This window comes from Sceloporus undulatus, chromosome 3 (genome assembly GCF_019175285.1).
Source record: "Sceloporus undulatus isolate JIND9_A2432 ecotype Alabama chromosome 3, SceUnd_v1.1, whole genome shotgun sequence".
Lineage (NCBI taxonomy): Eukaryota > Metazoa > Chordata > Lepidosauria > Squamata > Phrynosomatidae > Sceloporus > Sceloporus undulatus.
Window position 1 is genome coordinate 146,174,393 of NC_056524.1, and position 22,048 is coordinate 146,196,440.

Consider the following 22,048-nt stretch of genomic DNA (forward strand, 5'->3'; position numbering starts at 1 on the left):
GCCATGGCTCAATGGTATGGCATTCTGGGTAACGTAGCTTGTTGAGCCACTGCTCAGGGGCCTCAACAAACCACACTACCCAGAATCCCACAACACTGAGCCGTGGAAGCTAAAGTGGTGTCAAACCGGATTATTTCTTCAGTGCGGATGCAGCCCATACTTCCTTGAGACAAAAGCGGGACATTGGGTTTCAGCTTGCAGCGGCCGGCCTCCGTTGGCGGTCTCCCTCCCGGGAACTCGCCAAGGCCCACCCTGCTTAGCTTCCCAAGTCTCCCCACGGTCAGGCTCGCTACTTCCGGTAGGGGAGAACGGGAGGGGCGTCACCGTCGGGGGCGTGGCCTCTCCAGACACAACGTTCTGTTTACAAGACCCGCTACTTCCGGTGGGAGGGAACGGAAGTGGCGTCACTGCCGGGGCCAGGCTTGGGTAGAGGAGTTCCTTCTGCGCGGCGGAGGGATGGCGGCGCTGTCCGGAGAAGCGGGGGAGCGCCTGGCGCTGTGGGAGCATCCCGCTCTGCCCCTGGCTCCCCTCAGCGAGCGGCAGCGGGACTCGGTGGCGGAGCTGCGCGAAGCCCTGCCCTGCCTGCCCGCCCCTCCGGAGGTAGCCAGCGCCCTCTCTGTCGCCCCCCTTTTCCAGGACACGCCGTGCATTTCAGCCTCCTCCTCCTCCTCCTCCATCATGCAAGTGGCCTCCATTTGGAGCAGGACTGGCTGCACCCACACTGCAGAGATAACCCGGTTTGACACCGCTTTAGCTGCCACGGCTACATACTATGGGATTCTGGGAATTGTTGTTTGCTGTGGCTCCAGCGCTTTCAGAATTCTTTAACGTGGAGCCATAATAGATCACCACAGGATGCTCTTACGGGGAAAAGGGGGGGAGAAGAAAGTCAGTTATGGGATATTGTATTTCCTCATGATTCAGGAAAAACAGAGAGCAAAATGGTTTGTCTTTTCCTAATTTCTCCGTGGTCCTTCGCATCTCTAGCCAAAGAGCTGTGCTATGGAATTCTGGGAAGTGTAGTTTGTTGCAGCTCCAAACCTTTCAGAATTCCATGACGTGGAGCTATTATAGGAGATTACCTTCTGATAGTGCTTCTCTTCCACTTTAACTGCTCTGTCTGCCTCTTGTTGCATTCTGGGGTTTGTAGTTCAATTAGGCCTAAGAGCTCTCTGCCTGAGAAGTCTAAGTGCCCCTCCTAAACTGCAGATCCCAGGATGCCACAAGTGGGAAGGGAGGAATACTACCAGAAGCAGTGATGAATGTCTGTTGCCACCTCCTGCTCCTCCTGACCAACTGATCCTTTCCTGACTGGCTGCACTCGGGAGCTTTCACACTCCCTGCCCCAGTAGCAAATGCCCCACCCTCCTTTCTCCATTTTCTATTGGCCCCCAGAGAGCATAGATTGGAAGAGACTGCAAAGGCCATCCAGTCCAACCCCCTTCTGCCATGCAGGGACTCACAATCAAAGCACCCTCTTCGACAGATGGCCATCCAGCCTCTGTTTAGAAACCTCCAAAGAAGGAGATGGCACCACACTCCAAGGCAGCATATATTCCACTGTGGAACAGCTTTTACTGTCAGGAAGGTCCTCCTAATGTTGAGATGGTTGAGTGAATAATGGGCTGGTACAGACTGGCCCTTTGTGATGTCCTCATCACGTGCCAGGGTTGCCTCGGGGCGCTCCGCCCACACGCCCCTCAACCCTGGCACATGACAAGGGTGTCACAATGGTGGCACCCTGTACACATTGTTACACAATCGCCACACAGTATCTGCAGGGTGCCATGCGGTGCTTGTGTAACCAGTGTGCCATTGGTGCACTTGTTCTGCCGCAACCACGACATAAAAAAGCCATGTGGTTTGGCAGCTGCGGCTTCCCTGTGGAGGAAAAAAAGCCGCTGCTGCTCTGGACCATTTTACAGGTATGTACCAGGCCAATGTATTCTGGATAAAGCAATGGATTCATTACTGCAGCTTGCATCCATTGGTCCAGGTCCTGTTCTCTGGAGCTGCAGAAAACACGCTTGCTCCCTCTTCAATATGACATCCCTTCAAATATTTAAAAAGGGCTATCATATCACCTCTTAATACAGCCTGTCATTGTGGCACCTGTGGCTACACCAGCTGCTTAAATCATTTGTGCATCTTTCCTGACTCTTTTGTATTTCTTTTTTTATATGCATTTATTAATTATTATATGTGTATAATTACAGCGCTTTAGAAATAAAGTTTAATAATAATAATATTATAAGACAAATAAAGAATTACATACTCCTTTGTATTTCAACTGGCTCATTAGAGCCAAATTATCCAAGCTGTTGAGATGTAACCTAACTTAGATTTGTGAATTTAATCTTGTTGTGTAACAGTTAAAGCAGCTACTTGGTGAAGACATGAAATATGTCTTCCATTTTAGGAAAGATTAATATAACCATATATACCTCCCTGAGTTTTGAGATCCTTGGGGGAAGGCTTTATCTTGGTCCCACTCACAAGTGTGCTTGATAAGGGCATGTGAGAGGGCCTTTTTGGCTAATCCTTTTTGCCTGTGTACTCCCTCCCATGGTTATTGCAGACAGGTCGTGTACACAAATCCATCCAGTTTCTTTAAATTAGTACTGTTTTTAGTAGATTTTATTTAATACTTTTAAAACTTTAATGTTATTATTGGTAGTAATGTTATTACTATAGTTTCAGACTATATTATGAAATGCTTTGGATCCCATATTGAGAATGAGGTGGGATATTAATGTATGTTGGTATAAAAAAAGAACTAATTGTCTGTTTGATATTGGTAGTGTATAAGTGTTATAATGAAGGCAGTTTGGGAATAATTATTCATACATTTTTACTGTCCATGCCTTTCAAAAATAATAGCTGAGTGTCTAGTACCATTTGTTCATCTGTTAGGCAAGCATTCTAACCATTATCTTCTCACCTTTCTGCAAATGAGTTTAAACATCAGTGCACTCTGTGTTGCTCTGGAACAATAAGTTAAATGGGAAAACTTGTAACTAAGCACTACAGATTTTCTTAAGTAATGTAGCTCTAACTATTTTGTGTTTAAAGATCATTTTTTTGGTATTCTTTTTTGTTACGTAGTAAACAGTTGTGACTCAGAAGAGGTTTTAAGTAAGTGATAACTTGGGTCATTTCTATGAATGTGGGTAAATAGATGAGGAACTGGTTTCTTGAATTTTAAATCAATTTAATCATAATTAAATTCTTGATTTCTTTGAACAGCTTCCTATTGAAGATTTAATCAGCCTTGGGCAGCCATCATTAACGGTAACACTAACAGCCACAGTACCAGAATCCACAGAGGATATCATCTTCAAAGGGTTCTCTGCTTTGGGCTTGGAAAATGAAATAATTGAAACTGCACAACAGGTAATACCTACATGTGTTCTTGTATGCAGATTCATACCCTATATGGCTATAACAAAATAGGCTATTAATGGGCAGAAAACTTCTTTCTCTCTCTGATGAGAGAAAAGTATCTATTGACCAGCAGAGAAGAACATCTTTGGCAGGCTAGTATGTTCACTAAAAGCCAGTTCATTGTACTAAATCCTCAAATCATCCCCACCTGAGTGCGGTCCAGTATTTTCTCTGCTATTGGCTTGGCTGGAGAAATGCAGATTGGAGGCAGTGGGATAAAAAAAAGCCATCCAACCCCTAGTGGCTGCCATGAATTAGCTCCAGGCCTAGAAGGTAATCCAGAAAGTTATTTTCTCCTTCCATCCTTAAGTACAGTTGGTATTAGACAACTGCAAAAAAACAAACAAAAAATATCTCAGACATGTATAATTTAGATGTCCAGTGTATTTTTAGAATAAAAAATTATGAACAGAGTATTGTACTAATTATAAATTCCTCTACTTTCTCAAAGTCTCCAGAGTCCAATCCTACACAAAGTGGGCTACTAAGTGCCACCTGTCTGCTCATATACAAGATGACTTTGGTACAGAAATTCAAGCTTAATTTGTATAAACACAGAAACTTTATTCAGAAATCAAAAATGTTCACTTTTTGTCAGGACTGACACTTGAACATATACAAAGGTACTCAAATGCTCCCAAAGGGCAGTTAAAAACAGCTTTAAACTCACCCCCCTCTCTAATATTCTCATTCTCAAGTCTAGTTTGATGAACACTCTTCCTGTTGCCAGGAACAGATCTTTCCTGAGGGGAATGGGAAATTTGAGGAAAGGCATTCAAGCCTCTAAAGTCAATGACAAATTGTAACCTCTTTCTTTTCACAGAAAAACACTATAGTTGCTGTTAGTGAGACTGTCAAATTTTTGTCAGTGAAATCCGTAAGGGATACAATTTCCTTGGGGGGTCATTCAGTACAATTGGAATTTAGGAAGTTTGACTCCACAGTTCAAGTTCATTTGCACAGCCAGGGTGTGTGTGTGTAGAGGTGCAAAAAGGTCAGCATTTTCAGGATGAATGTTCAAGTCCCCCTTTTCTTATGTTCTCCCATTGTCTCCAACACCTTGTTAGCTTCCCCACGCTTAGCTAACACTCCCTTTTTAGAAAGGTGACAGGATTTGGGAAACTTATTTTCCTCCTTTTCCACTGCACCCAAGGATTGAGAATTTCAGCCAGTTCAGTTTTTGTAGTCAGAGGTGGGAGCCAGCACAAATTGAATGGTTTCCCAGAGGTTTCCCACACCCAGGAAAACTATTGAGTGCTTAACACTCCCTTCCCTCATGTCATTGCCATCCATTTGGACAAAATTGATGGGGCTATCCAAAATGTTAGGGTGAGGTACCAACCCTAACAGTGAGGTCACCGCTGGGTTGACGAGGCATTGCATACTCCCTGAATACAAAACAGCCTCCAAGTCTATTATGATTTCTCAGTTTGACTGGAAAGAAGCTTGGGGGTGGTCCACAACTCACTATGAATGTAGTGTATCTACTACCCCCAGTTCACTTTTTGGTGCTATCTAATGCAGGCTCTCATCATTTCCTGCCCACTCTGGATCGCTTCCCAAACTCTCCATGGGTGTCTCTGAGTCCTTTGGTTGACGTGCTGTTGCCAGCGCTGCTGTTGGTGTCTTCACATCGCTGCTACATTTCTTAGCAGCGCCTCCTGATGCCAATGCTTTCTTTCTCTGCATATCCTTCTCCAGATATGACCCTTCTTACCACATTGCAGGTACAGCCCTAGTTATAGGTACTGCTCTTGTGCCCTCTCAGTTGCTTTCTACACATTTTGGCAGGTTGTTTTTGGGTGGCCTCACTTAACTACTGGTTTCACTGTCAAGCCTTGGCGCTGCTTGCTGAACTTCACAATTTCCTTGACCATCTCTCCTTCAAGATGACTCATTCCATTAGGGTGCCAGGGTTGTCTTTTGAGAGTATCCACTCCAAGATGTCCAGGTGCATCCTGTTTTGGGAATGCTGGATCTTGGTGTTCTTGGACAAGTTAGGAAGTCTTCACTGCCAGTCACCAGAACTCTTTGTCATATTCGCTTACTGACTGTGCACTCTGCCACAGGGTCATCAAGCATGTATATGCCTTCTGCAAGAATGGGTCCTTGAATTGGGCCCCAAACTCATCATGAACACTTGCAAGTTGTTCAAGTCATTCAATGCCAGTGGCACCAGATAAGTAACCTGCTCTGACTTTTAAATGTCATTCCAGTATAGTAGAGCTCATTTGGTCAGAGTCAGAGATGCAGAAACAGTGCTTACAGAAAGCCACATCAACTACAAGAAAGTCAGGAATGTTGTAAAGAGAATGGGTGAAAAACATGAGCTAAGAACAAGGCTAGGTTCAGAGCCACGTATTACATTATTATCTCTTCCCTTTCATGCAGGCAAGGTTAGGCTTGTTCCTCATCTGAGACCATTGGGTTGAGGCACATGACAAACAAGACCATACTGCACTTGAAGTAAATACTCCCTCTGGAGTATTAGCTAGTCCTCCTAATTTGGTGTCATCTGCTAATTTGATGAGTATGCCCCCAATTTTGTCATCCAAGTCATTGATAAAGATGTTGAACAACACTGGCCCCAGGACAGAGCCCTGTGGGACCCCATTGGTCACTTCTCTCCAGGATGAAAAGGAGTCACTGTTGAGCTCCCTTTGAGTTCGGCCGGTCAACCAGTTACAAATCCATGTAACAGTTACCTTGTCTAGCCCACATTTTAAAAGCTTGTTTGCAAGAATGTCAAGGGAAACCTTGTAAAAGGCCTTACCGAAATCAAGATACACTGTATCCACAGCATTCCCTTCATCTAACAAGCTGGTAATTTTATCAAAGAAAGAGATCAGATTTGTCTGGCATGACTTGTTTCTCTGAAACCCATGTTGACTTTTTGTGATTATGGCATTGCTTTCTAGATGTTCACAGACTCTCTGTTTAATTATCTGCTCTAGAATCTTTCCTGATATTGATGTCAGACTGACTGGACGATAATTGTTTGGATCCTCTTTTTTCCCTTTTTGAAGATGGGGACAAAATTTGCCCTCTTCCAGTCTGCTGGCACTTCTGTTCTCCAGGAATTTTCAAAGATTATTGTCAATGGTTCCGATATTACATTTGCCAATTCTTTTAATACCCTTGGATGTAGTTCATCTGATCCTGGAGATTTAAATTCATTTAGATTAACCAGATATTCCTGTACTATCTCTTTACTAATTCTGTGCTTAAATTCCTCTATTCTGTCCTCTGCTCCATTATCCTAAGGTTGAGTTCCCTTTGCCTTTTCTGAGAAGACTGAGGCAAAGAAGGTGTTGAGTAATTCTGCCTTTTCTCTGTCCCCTGCTAGCATTTTGCCATCTTTTCCATGCAGTGGCCCTACCATTTCCTTCTTCTTCCTTTTGCTGCGGACATATCCAAAAAAGTCCTTTTTATTGTTTTTAACCTCTAGCAAGCCTGAGTTCATTCTGTGCTTTAGGTTTTCTGACTACACATGCTTGCTATTTCTTTGAATTCCTTTTTCGTGATTTCCCTCTTTTTCCATTTATTATACATGTTCCTTTTAAAACTTAGCTCAGTTGAATGTTCCTTAGTCATCCATCCTGGTTTCTTGAGACACCTCCTTAATATTGTCTCCATTCCCCACGAAACTCAGTTTAAAACCCTCCTGATCAAATTCTTGAGACTGTTGGCAAAAACATTTCTTCCAACTGGTGTGAGATGCAACCCATCCGTTGCAAGAAGTCCCTCCTCATGGAACTGCAGCACATGATCGAAGAATCCAAATCGTTCGTATTATTCCAATATACCATATTTTCCGGCGTATAAGACGATTGGGCATATAAGATAACCCCCAACTTTTCCAGTTAAAAGATAGAGTTTGGGATGTACTCACCGTATAAGACTACCCCTCTTCCAACGCACATCAAATAAAAATTAAAAAAACATCAGATTTGATTTCAATATGGTAATTTAAATTCAAATGCTTATGACATGCAGTTACTTAGCAGGAAACCTTGTTGTATACAAAGCCTGCTTGGATTGGACTTTTGAGAAGATTTTCCTGGGTTAAAAAGTATTCTTACATGCCAGAAAATACAGTATTCTAGTCATGTAAGCCACCTTGATTGCTGCAACAGAAAGGCGGGGTATAAGAATAAAGTTTATTTATTATTTTATTTATAATAATTGTGGTCAATTTCTTTCTTCTTTGCTGTAGTTCTTCTCTTGGTTTGATCAGCTTGGTACCCAGATGGATCAAAATGAAGGGGCTAAATACAGGTATTTGTGTTTTACCTCTTTTAGTAGTATTTTGATTATCAAGTGAGAATCTAGCAGTGATGATAGCTGTTTCTGTTTATGTACTTTGATCTATGTATTATACAGTCATCCCTCCATATTTGCGGCTTTGATATTTGCGGATTTGATTATTCACGGATTTCATTAATATGTTCTCTCTAGGACTGTCTAGGTCCTCCAGTGCAACTCTGTGGTCAACTTTAACTAAAAGTTGCACTGAAAGACCAAGAGATTCCTAGAGAGAATACTCTACTGGGCATTTGTAGCTACTCCAGTGCCATTCTATGGTCAGTGTATGTTGGACATTGGCCACAGAGTTGCACTGGAGGACCTAGAGATTCCTAGAGAGGTGTCCTCTCAGGGAAAAACATGGTGTTTTTGTTATTTGCAGTTTTTCCATATTCACGGGGGTCTTGTTCCCCTAACTCTAGCAAATATGGAGGGACAAGTGTATTTTGTTCTCATTCTGTTGGATCTTTCACTTGTTAACTGGGTCATTTTGAATCTTTCTCTTTCGACTTTGTATCAAACTGTGCACATTTCCAACTTTTGGCTAGATGAAATTGTTTATGCATGAGATGCATCAACAAATTTTAACACCTCAGATTGAACATGTGGAGAATTTAAATTTACAGTGTATTAAGGTGATGAGTGCGCTTATTCTCTGTTCAGTAATTTTAGACCAACTAGTCTGTTGTGAATGAGAGAATTCAAGTAAAGGCATAGTCCATTCCATGTTTACAATTTTGATTGATTCATGAAAAATAATAGAAACAGAGTTTTAAAGGGCCCAAAGGTTCATGTAGTACAGCTCTCTGCTAGTGCAGGAATTGGCATCAAAATTTCCCTGACAGATGGTCATCCAACCTCTGTATCTTCCATAAAGAAGAGTCTAACAATTTCTGGTGTAATAATTTCACTGTCAAACAGCTCCTAGATAAAGGAGATAAAAAACAAGATGTTGCATTTAAAAATAAACTGTGTGTTCTAATTTCTGCAATATTTAAATATTTATGTCTTTTCTTATGGTTTATGGTTCACTCTAAAAAAAAATGGCATGCCACAACATCTTATCTTGATTCGTAACCTATACTTTGGGATTGAAATCACATACCCTGTGGCTGCAGTACACTATGTTACCAGGGCTCCCTAAATGCCATTTAGCCCCCCAAATCCATAACCTTTAATTGTCATTAATGCACATCTGTAACCAGTCTCAGACCCCCATCTTTCTTTTCTGATATTAAAACACTGTGTAATTATCTGACTCAGAACATCCCATTCCTGTCCGCTTTAGCTGCTCATCTCAAGTATTGCAATGTTTATATGTTCCATTATTGTTTTACTATGTGTAGCTTTCCCCTGTGTCTAGCTTTCCTTGATTCAGTGTTCTCACATTCCATGCTCCCATAAGTGTTGTGCAGCTTCAGACTTTCATTTCACCTCTAAAGACATCATAGAATCATAGAGTTGGAAGAGACTGCAAGGGCCATCAATCCAGCCCCCTGCCATGCAGGAAATCTAAATCAAAGCATCCCCGACAGCTGGCCATCCAGCCTCTTTTTAAAGACCTCTAAGAAAGGAGGCTTCTTTACAGTCTGAGGGAGTTTGTTCCACTGTCGAACAGCCCTTACTGTCATCAAATGAACATCCTTTCATTTTGACTCCAGTTGCATCATTAGCCCAGCACTACTTGTTGTCTTTTGCTCTGCCCCAGAACAAGTTGAGTCTCCTTATATGAAAAACTTGGGAACAGAGGTGCTTGTGATTTTGTATATTTTTAAAAATTTTGGAATATGTGTATTTGCATACATGTATATAATGAGATATCTTTGCGATGAGACCTAAGTCTAAACACAAAATTCATTTATGTTTCATATCCAGTTTATGCACATAGCCTGAATTTTATACAATATTGTAATTTTATACAATATTTTAAAAATAATGTTGTGCTTAAAACAAAGTTTCTTCAAAAAGAAAAGCTGTCAGTATCTTAGCCACCCATGAAAAAGGTTTTGTTTTTTGGAATATTTTGGATTTCTGGATAAGGGAGACTCAACCTGTAACTCATTGAGCGCCATTCAGCTTGGGAGTTTCATCTTCTGGTACTATCTTGGGCTTAATTTGATATATACTGTATTTCATTATTGGTTCATGTTACAGTCTAGCAAAATAAGATGTTGCCAAGTTTTATTTACCCTTTAAATGTTTTTCAACTATTTAGGATTTCTGAATTATTTTTGTCTCCAAATAATACTTACATTGTGATTTAAAAACATTAAAATCAGGATGATTTAAACCTTCAGATAACGTTGGTTTCTGATAATATTTTGCCAGTGGGGTAAGTGAAGCCTTGTTTTTTGCTCAACATGTTCATTAACCCTTGTAGGAGATATGGAGGCATGTTTTTGGCCCGTGGATATTTTCAAATACAAAGGAGGACTTTTTTTTGAAATCAGAAGTGACTTCTGGTTTACTTTTTGATTTAAGAAATGCCTCTCTTGTATCTAAAACAACCCAGGAGGATGAAAATATTGAAGAATTCCACCCCCCCCCACCCCCCACTCCCACCATGGTTCCTGGAGCATTTTCAGGTGGTTTTTTTAAAAAAAAATAGGATGAATACCGAAGTTATACTTGTATATCTATTTACATTTTGTACAATAAGCTTATAGAAAATAAAGATGTAGTGAGGACACTGTGATATCAAATATAAACACATTGGTAGGGGGGAGAAGCAAAAGAGAAAGAAATAAAGATAAATAAATAATGTTGACTTGTCTGAAATGTTGCTCTTATATTTTAATTTTATTTTTAACGTGCATTAATGACAGTAACTAGGAATAATGATCACAAAATATACAGTAATTGCCTGTCATACTTCTGATGTGCTCCTCTCTCTGTCCCTCCCTCCTTTTTACTCTCCCATCTCCACATCTTGAATTAATAACCCTGTTCCCCGCTAACCAGTATAGATGTAAATTATCTTCTAAATAGTTACATGTTGTTCATCTATAATCATAACTTTCAACAATATTTTTATAATTTTAATTTTTAATAATTTTAACAATTTTTCCAAAAGAGAAAGTGGTTTAAATTCAGTATTAACCCGAGTTGTGTAAACAACACATGACTTCCAGATGATTTCAAATATATTATTTCCCTTCTTGCTGCTTTCAGTTTGTATGTTTATTTTTTGAAAGTGGACTATATTCAGTTTTGCCACTTTTGCACTGAGAGGTCTTCCATGTCTTCACAATTTCTAATCTTGTTGCACTTAATATAAGTGCTGTAAGAGCCTCATTTGGCAGATTTTCAATAACACCTTTAAACAGGGAAATGTGTAATAATGCTTCTTTAAAATGAAGTTTTAACCTGAGATTTGGCTTATTCATTCTAATACTTCTTCCCAGAACTTATTGAAATACTTTTCAACAAGTTAACCAGTTATGTTCCCAGTTACTTTTCCACAGCCTGTCCAACATAATTTTGAAACTTCATAATTATTCTTATGAAGTTTGAGTGGATGATAATACCATTTTTAAATGTTTAATTTGTTTTTTCTGCACTAATGAAATATTGATTTACAAGATGGCATTTTCCATATTGAATCTCATTGTTTTTCCAATGTTTGTATAATCAAATTTGACTCCCAGACCAGTCTCGGCCCTTTAGATTTGCCAAATTTCATCTCTTGTTGATCTGCAATATAGAGAATTTATTTATTTATTTGGTTATTGTAATGCATAGTTAGTAAAAGAATACATCTGTAAGATATAACAAAGGTGCAGTATTTCATTTCTTCATGAATCCTTTTGATATATGCCTATTTCCTGATCCTTCCTGGTGTGGCAATTTGATATACTTTAACAAAATAAAAATATGTTTAGGTATATTATAAGTTACTTACAAGTTAATTATAAGTTTCTTGTTTACTGAATTTTGCTGTTTATAGCTTTCTCATTCACCACCATCCCCATCCATCCTAATTGATGGTTCCCAGTTATACAGGTTCCTCTGCAGTTTTACTAAATGAGTCCATCAGTACAAATAACATGCTTCCCTGCATTTAACTGTCTTTTATTGCTCTAGGCAAACAAGGCTATATTTGTCTGGATTTGAAGAGCAGTGTGATGCTATATTGAATGATGTGACCAGCGCTCTTCAGCACTTGGAATCATTACAGAAGCAATATTTCTTTGTGTCAACCAAAACAGGAACCCTCCATGAAGCCTGTGAACAGCTGTTGAAAGAGCAGGTAACGATTTGCCTAGGAAATAAATAGTTCAACTAAACCTCTGTAATCACAGATGACACCAAATTAGGAGGAGTAGCTAATACCCCTGAGGACAGGATCAAACTTCAGAATGACCTTAATAGATTAGAAAGCTGGGCCAGAGCTAACAAAATGAATTTTAACCCAAAGCAATGTAAGCTACTGCTCTTAGGGCAGAAAAATGAAATGAACAGATATAGGATGGGTGACACCTGGCTAAACAAGACTATGTGTGAAAGATATCTGGGAGTCCAAATAGACCACAAATTGAACATGAATCAACAGTGTGATGTGGCAGCTAACAAGGCCAATGAGATTTTAGGCTCATCAATAGAAGTATAGTGTCTAAATCAGGGGTAGGCAACCTTTTTGAGCCGGGGGCCGGGTTCCTGTCCCTTGGACAACTGGGGGGCCGAAGCAAAAAAATAAATAATTTAATAATTTCAAATAAATAAATAGAAAATAGAGAGTTATTCTAGTCCAGTGATAGCGAACCTTTTTGAAGCTGAGTGCCCAAACTCAAAGGTATCTCTTCACTGGGTGGCACTGAGTGCCGGGGGGGGGGGACTTCCTCCCTCTGGGGGTGGGACTTCCTCCCTCTGGGGGGCGGGACCTCCTCCCTCTGGGACTTCCTCCCTCTGGGGGCAAGGCTTCTGGGGAGGGTCATCTGCCCTCTGGGGAGCAGGACCTCTGCCTTCTGGGGTGGGACTTCCAGGTAAAAATCCAAGGCACACTCTCTCAGCCTCAGACTAGCAATAATAAATCCCCCTGATGAAATTTGCCAGGAAAACCACATAATATTTTCTGCTTAGGGTCACCATAAGTTGGAAGCAACTTGTAGGCACCATACACACAAGTCACACTCTCTTCAGCAAACCCAAACCTCATGTGAAGAAAATCAGGGTTGCCCTAAGTTGGGAAAGACTTGAAAGCACACAAAAATAGAGCTAAGTCACACTCTCTCAGCCTCAGAGGATGCCATAGCAAAAAGGAAAAATACTTATAAAGCCTTGTCAAGAAAACCCTTAGGTCACAGTAAGTCAGAAACAACCACAATCCTGCTCAAAATCGGGCATCTTTTGGACAGCCTCCTGGACAGAAAAGCCACATATAAACCAAATAAAATAAATAAAATACAAACAAATAAATAAATTCCTGTTGGTTATTCCCAACTAAGGAAAAAAACATTCAATCAATTGCTAAATGAATAGTGAATGAACAAGTAGGATTCCATCAATTCAGTGGCTCTAATGTAGGCTGCAACTACACTGTAGAAGTAACGTTGTTTGAGACCACCTTAACTGCCATGGCTCCATCCTACAGAATCCTGGGATTAGTAGTTCTATGAGGCACCAGCACTCTTTTGCAGAGAAGACCAAAGTAAAACTACAAATCCCAGGACTCCATAGGATGGAACTACAGCACTTAAAAATTGGTGTCACACTGGATTAGTTCTACAATGTAGAATAGAGGATGATAAAAAGGAACCAGCATAGTGGTTTTACCATCGGACAACTTTGTAGACTGGGGTTCTCATCCCAGCTTGGTCATGGAAACCCACTGGCTCACACTCTCTCAGCCTCAAGGGATGGCAAGGGCAAACCTCCTCTAAAGTTAATGGCCAAGAAAACCCCACTATAGGGTTGCCACATAGGTCAGAAAGGACTTGAAGGCACACAACTATATAACAACAACAACCCTATAGCTCCCCCTTGGACGTAGTGGGGCACAGTTTGCCCCAATATATATATATACAGTATACACACACACACACAAAAATACATACATACACACATATAGACATATATATACCCAGCCACTATTTACACATACACATTTATACCCACACACACACACACACACACACTTATACACCCACAAATCTCATATAACTCTCTCCAAGGAAACCCCATGAAACCCACTGGGAGACCTTGGGAAAATCACACTCTCTCAGCCTCAGAGAGACACTGGCAAACCTCCTTTGGAGAAACTCACCAAAACCTTGGTGCCAGGGTTGGAAATAGACTGAAGGTGTACAGCAGCAGCAGCAACAACAACAACAACAACCCCCTCACCACCAACAGAGAGCTGGAGGGGGAGGAGAGTGGAGGCACACAACTACATAACAACAACAACCCTTTACAGCTCCCCCTTAGACTTAGTATGCAGAGTCTGTCTCATATATACATACATACACACATCCACACCTACTCACTGATATATACACTCACACATTCATGCCCACCCACACATATATACACAGAAACACACATGCATACATCCACACCCATATATATATATATATATATATCCCACACATACACATATATACACCAACACATCTATTTATATATAATACACACACACTCACACACACATGCACACCCACCTACAGATATATACATATAGATATAAACTGGAAACGACTTGCAGGCATACAACAACAAGCATTTTAAAAGCACAGAAGATACAGAGAGGCAGCATGGTTCAGTGGTTTGAGCTGTGTGCCTGGAGACCAGAGTTTGAAGCCCTGCTCATCCACGGAGACCCACTTGGTGCTCTTGGGCAAGCCACACTCTCTCAGTCTCAGGAGGGATCATGATAAACCTACTCTGAAAAACTTTGCCAAGGAACCTCCATGATAGGTTCACCTTAGAAATGCCATTGTCCGAAACAACTTGAAGGCACACAACAACAACAAACCTCTCTGCCCTCCAAAGTTTGAATCTCCACTGGGTTCCCTCTTGGGAAAATCACACTCTCTCGGTCGGGAGAAGACAGTGGCAAAGGCAAAAAAAATCTCCTCTGAGGCCCAAAACATAAAGCAGAAATAATCCAGTTTGAGCTTGCTTTAACTGCCCTGGATCAATGCTAGGGAATTCTGGGAACTGTAGTTTCATGAGACATTTAGCCTCTGGCAGAGAGCCTCTGGTGCCACAATAAACTACAATTTCCAGGATTCCTTAGGCAGTTAAAGCGGCCTCAAAGTGGGTTATTTCTGCAAAGCTTGTTTTGGACCTAAAAGCCCCATGATAGTTTTGCCTCAAGGTCTCCATAATTTGCAAATGGAGGCACACAACAACAACAACAACCCCGTGGCTGCCTCCTCTCTCCCACTCTTGCTCAAAGGAGGGGAAGCAGGGCCAGAGCTTTTGTGTGTGTGAGACAGAGAGAGAAGGGGAGAGGCGGCTGGAGGAAGAGGAAAGCAGAAAAAAACAGAGGAGAAAGAGGACAAGGAAGGAAGGGGAAGGCAAGGGTTTCCCTTCTTTCTTTCTCCTCCGTTTTTTCTCTGCCTTCTTCCTCTTCCTCCCGCCCCCGCGGGAGCTTCTGAGAGGGGAAAAAGGCGCCTGCAGCAGCAGCAGCAGCAGCAAAGAAGAAGAAGCGTGCCTTTTGCACCCAAGTCCCTGAGGAGGGTGATTTCCCACCTTACTTTGCCTCTTGCTTTGGGGAAAAGGACGAGGGGGACCCCCACCTCCTTCTCCCCAGGCCCGTGGCTGTGGAGCAACTGCGGGCTTGGGGAAAAGGACAAGGGGAACCCCGCCTCCCTCTTGCCAGGCCCGCGGCTCTGCAGCAACTGCAGGCTTGGGGAAAAGGACGAGGGGGACCCCCACCTCCCTCTTGCGAAGCCCGCGGCCCCACAGCCTCTCCCTGCCCCCTGGGAAGCCCGAAGCCTTCTCACAGGGCAGGGGGGAAGGAGGGCGCCGGCGGCAAACGCCGCTGATTGGCGGGTTTGCCGGCGGCCCCAGAGGTTCCCCCGCCCCCTCGGAAGGCCGAAGCCTTTTCACAGGGCGAGGGAAGGAGGGCGCCAGCGGCGGCAATCGGCGGCAGGGACGGCCTGGGGCCGCTCTGACGGTCTCCGCGGGCCTGATCCGGCCCGCGGGCTGTAGGTTGCCAATGCCTGGTCTAAATCAAGGGAAGTAATAGTGCCATTCTATTCTGCTTTGGTCAGGCCCCACTTGGAATATTGTGTCCAGTTCTGGGCACCACAATTCAAAAATGACATTGAGAAACTGGAGCTTGTCCAAAGGAGGGTGACTAAAATGGTGAAGGGTCTGGAAACCATGCCCTATGAGGAAGGACTTAGGGTGCTGGGTATGTTTAGCCTGGAGAAGAGAAGGTTAAGGGGTGATATGATAGCCCTGTTTAAATACTTGAAGGGATGTCATATTGAGGAGGGAGCTAACTTGTTTTCTGCTGCTCCAGAGACTAGGACCCAGAGCAATGGATGCAAGCTACAGGAAAAGAGATTCCACCTCAACATTAGGAGGAACTTCCTGACAGTAAAGGCTGTTTGACATTGGAACAAAGTCCCTCGGAGTGTAGTGAAGCCTCCTTTCTTAGAGGTCTTTAAACAGAGGCTGGATGGCCATCTGTTGGGGATGCTTTGATTTAGATTTCCTGCATGGCAGGAGGTTGGATTGGATGTCCCTTGCGGTCTCTTCCAACTCTATGATTCTATGATTCTGTCTTCAGTGACTTTTTGTGGCAGCTTGGGATACCATGAATTGTTAATATGTTCTTAGTTCCCAGTCGGTGGACAAAAAGCCATCCATGGAAGGTTTAATTGCAGTTGCTGACTAGGCGAGGCAAGGGATCATGGGTTATTTTTAGATAATACAGTTGGCCCTCTGTATCCGCGGATTGTTTACCCATGGATTCAAGTATCCATGGCTTGAAAATACTCAAAAATATATAAATTCTAAAAAAAGCAAATTATCCGTGGATTCAAGCATCCATAGCTTGAATGAAATTTCTAAAAAGCAAATCTTGATCTTCCTATTTTATATAAGGGACACTGTTTTACTATGCCATTGTATTTAATGGGAGTTCAACATCTATGGATTTTTGTATCTGCAGGGGGTGGTGGTGCTGGTGGTGCTCGAAACAAACCCCTGTGAATACAAAGGGCCCGCTGTATTTCCTATTGGATCCCTCTTTAGTTCGTCTTCAGTTTTCCCCCTTAACATGTCCAGGAAGGGTCATATAACTTCACGAGGGCTGTAAAGATGCACACTTGCCCTTAACACCCCCATCCCCACAGTGTCTGCCTCCTCCAGAACTGCCATTGCAGTTCAGGAGCTTGTGGTTGCTTGTTTATTCTGAATTGACAACTCAGCCAGAAAATCTTACCTAATCAGACAGGGAGGAGTTTTTTCTCTCTCTCCCTAAACAATGAAGGCTGTCAGCTCTTCTCCTGAGCAGAAGGGAATATGCTCTCTCTTGCAGCACAGCACATTTAGGGTATCCTGAACAAGGAAGCAAATTCACCATACCCAGGAGAATGGATCCTGGACACGTTAGTATTTCATCAAACACAGGTACAAATCAAACACAGAAGTCTAAAGGTCAATTTTATTGCATCAGACATCAACTACAAACTCTCCAGGTATTTCACCAGGTTCCATTCCCTCAGAGCAGAAGCCCAGGTTTCATTCCAGATGAACTAGCCCTGAGGCCTACTGTATGCTTTTCCTTCTCCCCGGCCCTAGTCTCCAGAGTACTCAGGAAGACCAGGCAGGAAAAGACAACAGTAGTTCTCATAGCAGAGAACTCTACATTGGCCCCTGCAGGTCTTGGTTCTCCAATCTGCTAGCCTTAATGACTTTTTATCACTCAGAACATTGTCTTACCATTCTTCTGCCCTTGCCCAGTCCACAACTTAAGAGAGGCAGTGGCATAAACTGGATATAAAGAGGTCCCTGAAAGTGTATGTCAGGTGCACTAGGCCATTTAGGGAAATGGAAGTGCTTTTCATCTCTTTTTTGCCCACCTCTAGGCAAGGAGGTCTCAACATCTACACTAACTTGATGAATCAAGGCATATGTCTGCCTAGTATATGAATCCCTTGGTCCACCTAAACCACACAGTGTGACAGCACACTCTACTAGGTCAGTGGCCACTTCGGCAGTCTTCTCAGCTAATGCTTTCCTGGAGGAGGGTTTGCAGAATTACATCTTGGGCTACCTCTTCCAAAACATGACATGCCAGACAAATTTTCCTCTGCTAGAGCATCCATTGGCAGAAGAGTGCTCCAGAAAGCCTTGGACTAATTGAATTTCTTGCCACCTTCTCTTCCAGGAGAAGTTTATGTTAGGGTATTTACCTACTTAGATGGCTCCTTCTCTGCAGTCTGAGAATGGCACATGGGGGAACTTACTGTGAAGGTCCATTCTAGCCAAGGAAAAGGCTCCGCAGCACATGAACCCACCCAAAATGGTGGGAAGACAATTTTTCCTTTTTAAAGAGGATTTCTGTTCTTTCTTACTTTTTCTCATCTTGGGAATAAACTGAGGAAGAGCTAGGGATTCAACTGGAAATGCTCTTCAAAAATAACACTGTGATCCCCTGTCTTGCCTGGGCAGTGACTGGAATTAACCCTTTCTTGGATGGCTCCTTTTTCTTGGCTAGAATAGACCTTCATGGTATATTCTCCAATGTGTTATTTTCTGCTAATTGTCTTTTTTTTTTTTTAAATAGTCAGAGCTTGTGGAACTGACAGAAGACATCCATCAGAAATTGTCATATTTCAATGAACTGGAAAATATTAATACAGTAAGTATTTTTGACACCAAAAAAGATCAACAGCTGTCTTTCACTTAAGATGAATGAAGTTCCAGAAATCCTCATAATGGTTTGGATTACCCATTTAACTGGATTTCTAAAGCTGCAGTGCGGAGAAAGCTGGAAGTTAAATATACGTGCAAATGCAATGGAGCATGTGTTCAAATTAAAATGATTGGGGAAACAATCATTTTATATTCAAAAATAAAGGGAAAAACATCTGAGATACTGGAAACGTGGCTTTCTAGGGCGAGCACTTTCCAATGAAGACACTTGGGTATTTGAATAATTACATACTAATCACTTGCCATGAAGTTCATGGGTGAACTTTGCCTGAGTACTTTCTCTCAGGCTGGTTTACCTCATAGGATTTTGTGATGATAAAAATTAAGAGAAAAATAGATATGATGCTTTGAGCTCTTTGGAGAAAAGATGTGATACAAGCATGCTAAACACATAAAATCTTACAGACTTTCCAAGCTGCTTACATGACTAAATTCAAAAAGTTTTAATTGTTTACTAGATATTCCTCAAGTGTTATCTTTCGGCCTATGAGGGAGAGAATAGGCTGGCCCAGCTCCATCAGGGCTAGCCTGACAAAAGAGGCTCCTCTCTCCTTAACTGTCATCTTTCGGCCTATGAGGGAGAGAATAGGCTGGCCCAGCTCCATCAGGGCTAGCCTGAAGAAAGAGGCTCCTCCCTCCATAACTGTCATCCTTCGGCCTGTGAGGAAGAGAGAGGGCTGGCCCAGCTCCATCAGGACTGGCCTGGGGAGGGAGGCTCCTCCCTCCATGGCTGTCGTCCTTCAATCTGTGAGGGAGTGACTGAGCGGGCCCACCTCTGTTGGGGCTGGCCTGGGGGGGAGGCTCCTCCCTCCTTAGCTGTCATCTTTTGGTCTGTGGGGGAGAGAGTGGGCTAGCCTGAAGAAGAAGAACCCTCCCTCCAGTCCACCTGCCTTGGTCCAGGCCTCAGAGGGAGAGAAGAATGCTGGACCTCATCCCCTCCCCCCTCACCATTCCTTTCTCCTTTTGTGTTGTGTCTTTTAGATTGTAAGCCTGAGGGCAGGCAACCGTCTATTATCCCCTCTGTTGTAAGCTGCCCAGATTCCCAGTGATTGGGCAGCATATAAATAAATCCTATTGTTGTTATTATTATTATTATTATATAACAATTACGCTCACTCTGCATTAAGCTATTTGGTTCTTAACCAATTTAGGCTTTTTCTAACTTTCTTCTCCAAGTCTCAGGATTACCTGAACTCTGCCAGTTCTCCCCTTTGGAATGTAGATGCCATTTTGGCTGCATAAGCAGTGACACTTCTTGAACATGGTGAATAATGTGTACAAGTGAGACTGTGGATGATACAGTTCTCATAATTGTTTGTCTTAAGAACTGGTTGCAGGCCAGGTGACTGTGAGTCATAGGGGGCTGTGCTGCATCACCTGCAAAATAAAAACGAAAGGGAGTTTGCCATTTGCCAACCTATGCCAGCCTCTGTACCTGCTTCTCTTTAGAACTTTTGAGTACTGTATCTTGGTTTGTTACAATGCAACAGCTATGCAAGTGAGAGAGGAGAGAGACTGAAGTTTGTAAACATCACAGCCCCTCTGTACAAACAAAACATTTTTTCCTTTTCTCTCTCCCCTTCTTTTTCTCTGTTTTGTCACAGTTCTGTTCTTGTAACTATTGGCTGTCTTTTGACTATACCTTTTTCCAAACTGTTGCTGTCTTAAGGGGGAAATACTGTATTTCATTTGTCTTTCCCTATGAAAAAAAGTTCAGATGCCCAAAGGAGAAAAGGAGAGTAAAAAAGGAGAAAGTGGCTACTCACCTTCACTTTTGGCCCTGATAACAGCAGAGAAGAGCTTCTGTCGGGGTGATAAGAATTGGGAGCACACACTTGAATGGATGGGAGAAGTATCTTGAAAGTGAAAGAACCATGCACTTTATCTCATATATCTGTGATTGACTGGATCAGTACAGATTGATACCTTAATGGAAGTAGTATGACTGCTTCTCTGTTCCGAGTGTGTGTATGTCTGTACCTTCAAGTTGCTTGTTGAGTGATGGTGACATTATTAATTTCATTGGGTTTTCTTGGGTAAAGAATATTCAGAGGTGGTTCTGAAATTTAGCCTACAGCCCCTATTATTCATAGGTGGTCTCCCATCTAAGTACTAACCAGGGCTGACCCTGCTTAGCTTTCAAGATCATACACCAGCATCTTAATTGTTGTTTATTTTACTTTAAACTTACAGCACAGTAAATGTTTGATTTTACCACTCTCTAGCTGTTGTATCTTATAAAGGGAAGGGGCTACTAAGTAAGGGAGGGCAGAGGGGTCAGGGCTTCAACTACAGCATGGTAGAAAGACATTCAATAGGTGTAATTCTGCCTAGAGTTGGATGGGTGCAGTATCTGCAGATATTCTGCATGTTCATCAACTGCATCACCACCAAAACCTCAGTGGTTCTAGTTCAAACAATGTCTCCAGTTGATGGGGAAGGAGACTTCACTAACTGAATTTGTTGCCTTATCACTCATCCATATAAATGATGGAAGAAAGTAAGATTTCAACTGCAAATAATATCACAGAAAGCAGAATATTAGTGACATATTTGGGTAGAATAAACAGAAATGTGGAAAAATTTTACCTGTTATGACAGACCAGGGGTGTGATACTAGGGGGCTGCATTATCCCTTCAGGAGATCTTGGACGACTCCACTCCGCACACCTGCCTCTGCCCCAGATGCCCTTGTGAGATCTGGAGTCAGTCCTATGCTCAAAAAATAAAACTCAGTTGAAACAAAAGAAGCTTTATTGATGAATTCAGGCAGAAACATCTATTAACACGTTTTTGCAAAGTCTGAAGCACAAAGGAACTTTTCCTCTTCTTAACCCTCTCAAATGCCTCCCCGAGCCAGCCCCAATTCCCAAGCTAAACTAACAAGCGGAGGTTGCCATAGATACCAGGGTTGTTTATACTTCACTTTCCTTTCTCCCTGATAGTACAACCTCGAGGAACTCTATTCCCAAGCTCCTCTCTCCCCCAACATATCAACCCTTGGATAACCATTTCACAGCTGCAATCCCATCACCCTCTCCATACACACTACTTATTCTGAAAGCCATTCAATCTGCCTTTCCAAAATCCCCCATAATTCTCTATTTTATAGTCTATCATTCTACAGTACATACTATGAACTCCTTTTTTAACCTTTATGACAGAACCCCTATACACTGGTTCTGACAGCCCTCTAGGGGCATGGAAATGTATTTTGGAGCCTTCCTAGGCCACTACAGGGCATTTTGATGCAAAAGTTTTGTTTGCACAAAATTGCAAAATATCGTTTTGACTACTTGGGGTTCAGAGGGGCTCCAGATATGGTGGAAATGTCCTTCACAACCCCAAGAAGTCATTTTCAGCATTTTGGAACAACAACAAAAATGGCCCTGAGGGGTGCATGTGG

At 42.3% G+C, this 22,048-nt stretch overlaps 1 protein-coding gene across 5 annotated transcripts in view; it reads left to right on the forward strand.

Moving 5' to 3' along the window:
* The first annotated feature begins 387 nt into the window (after nt 1–387).
* The window catches only part of COG3 (component of oligomeric golgi complex 3), an 85,486-nt gene continuing 63,825 nt past the window's right edge, over nt 388–22,048 (forward strand). For 2 of the 5 annotated variants that reach the window (XR_006102857.1, XM_042457353.1), the window contains exons 1-5: nt 389–600; nt 3,247–3,393; nt 7,661–7,722; nt 11,833–11,998; nt 18,494–18,568. Coding sequence is in view for 4 of the 5 variants with exons in the window: in XM_042457353.1 (XP_042313287.1) it covers nt 457–600; nt 3,247–3,393; nt 7,661–7,722; nt 11,833–11,998; nt 18,494–18,568 (594 nt within the window). In the remaining variant the exon portion in view is untranslated. Of the gene's footprint in view, nt 601–3,246; nt 3,394–4,968; nt 5,172–7,660; nt 7,723–11,832; nt 11,999–18,493; nt 18,569–22,048 lie in introns of those variants that run through there. The other 3 variants (XM_042457354.1, XM_042457352.1, XM_042457356.1) reach the window with 3 other exon arrangements.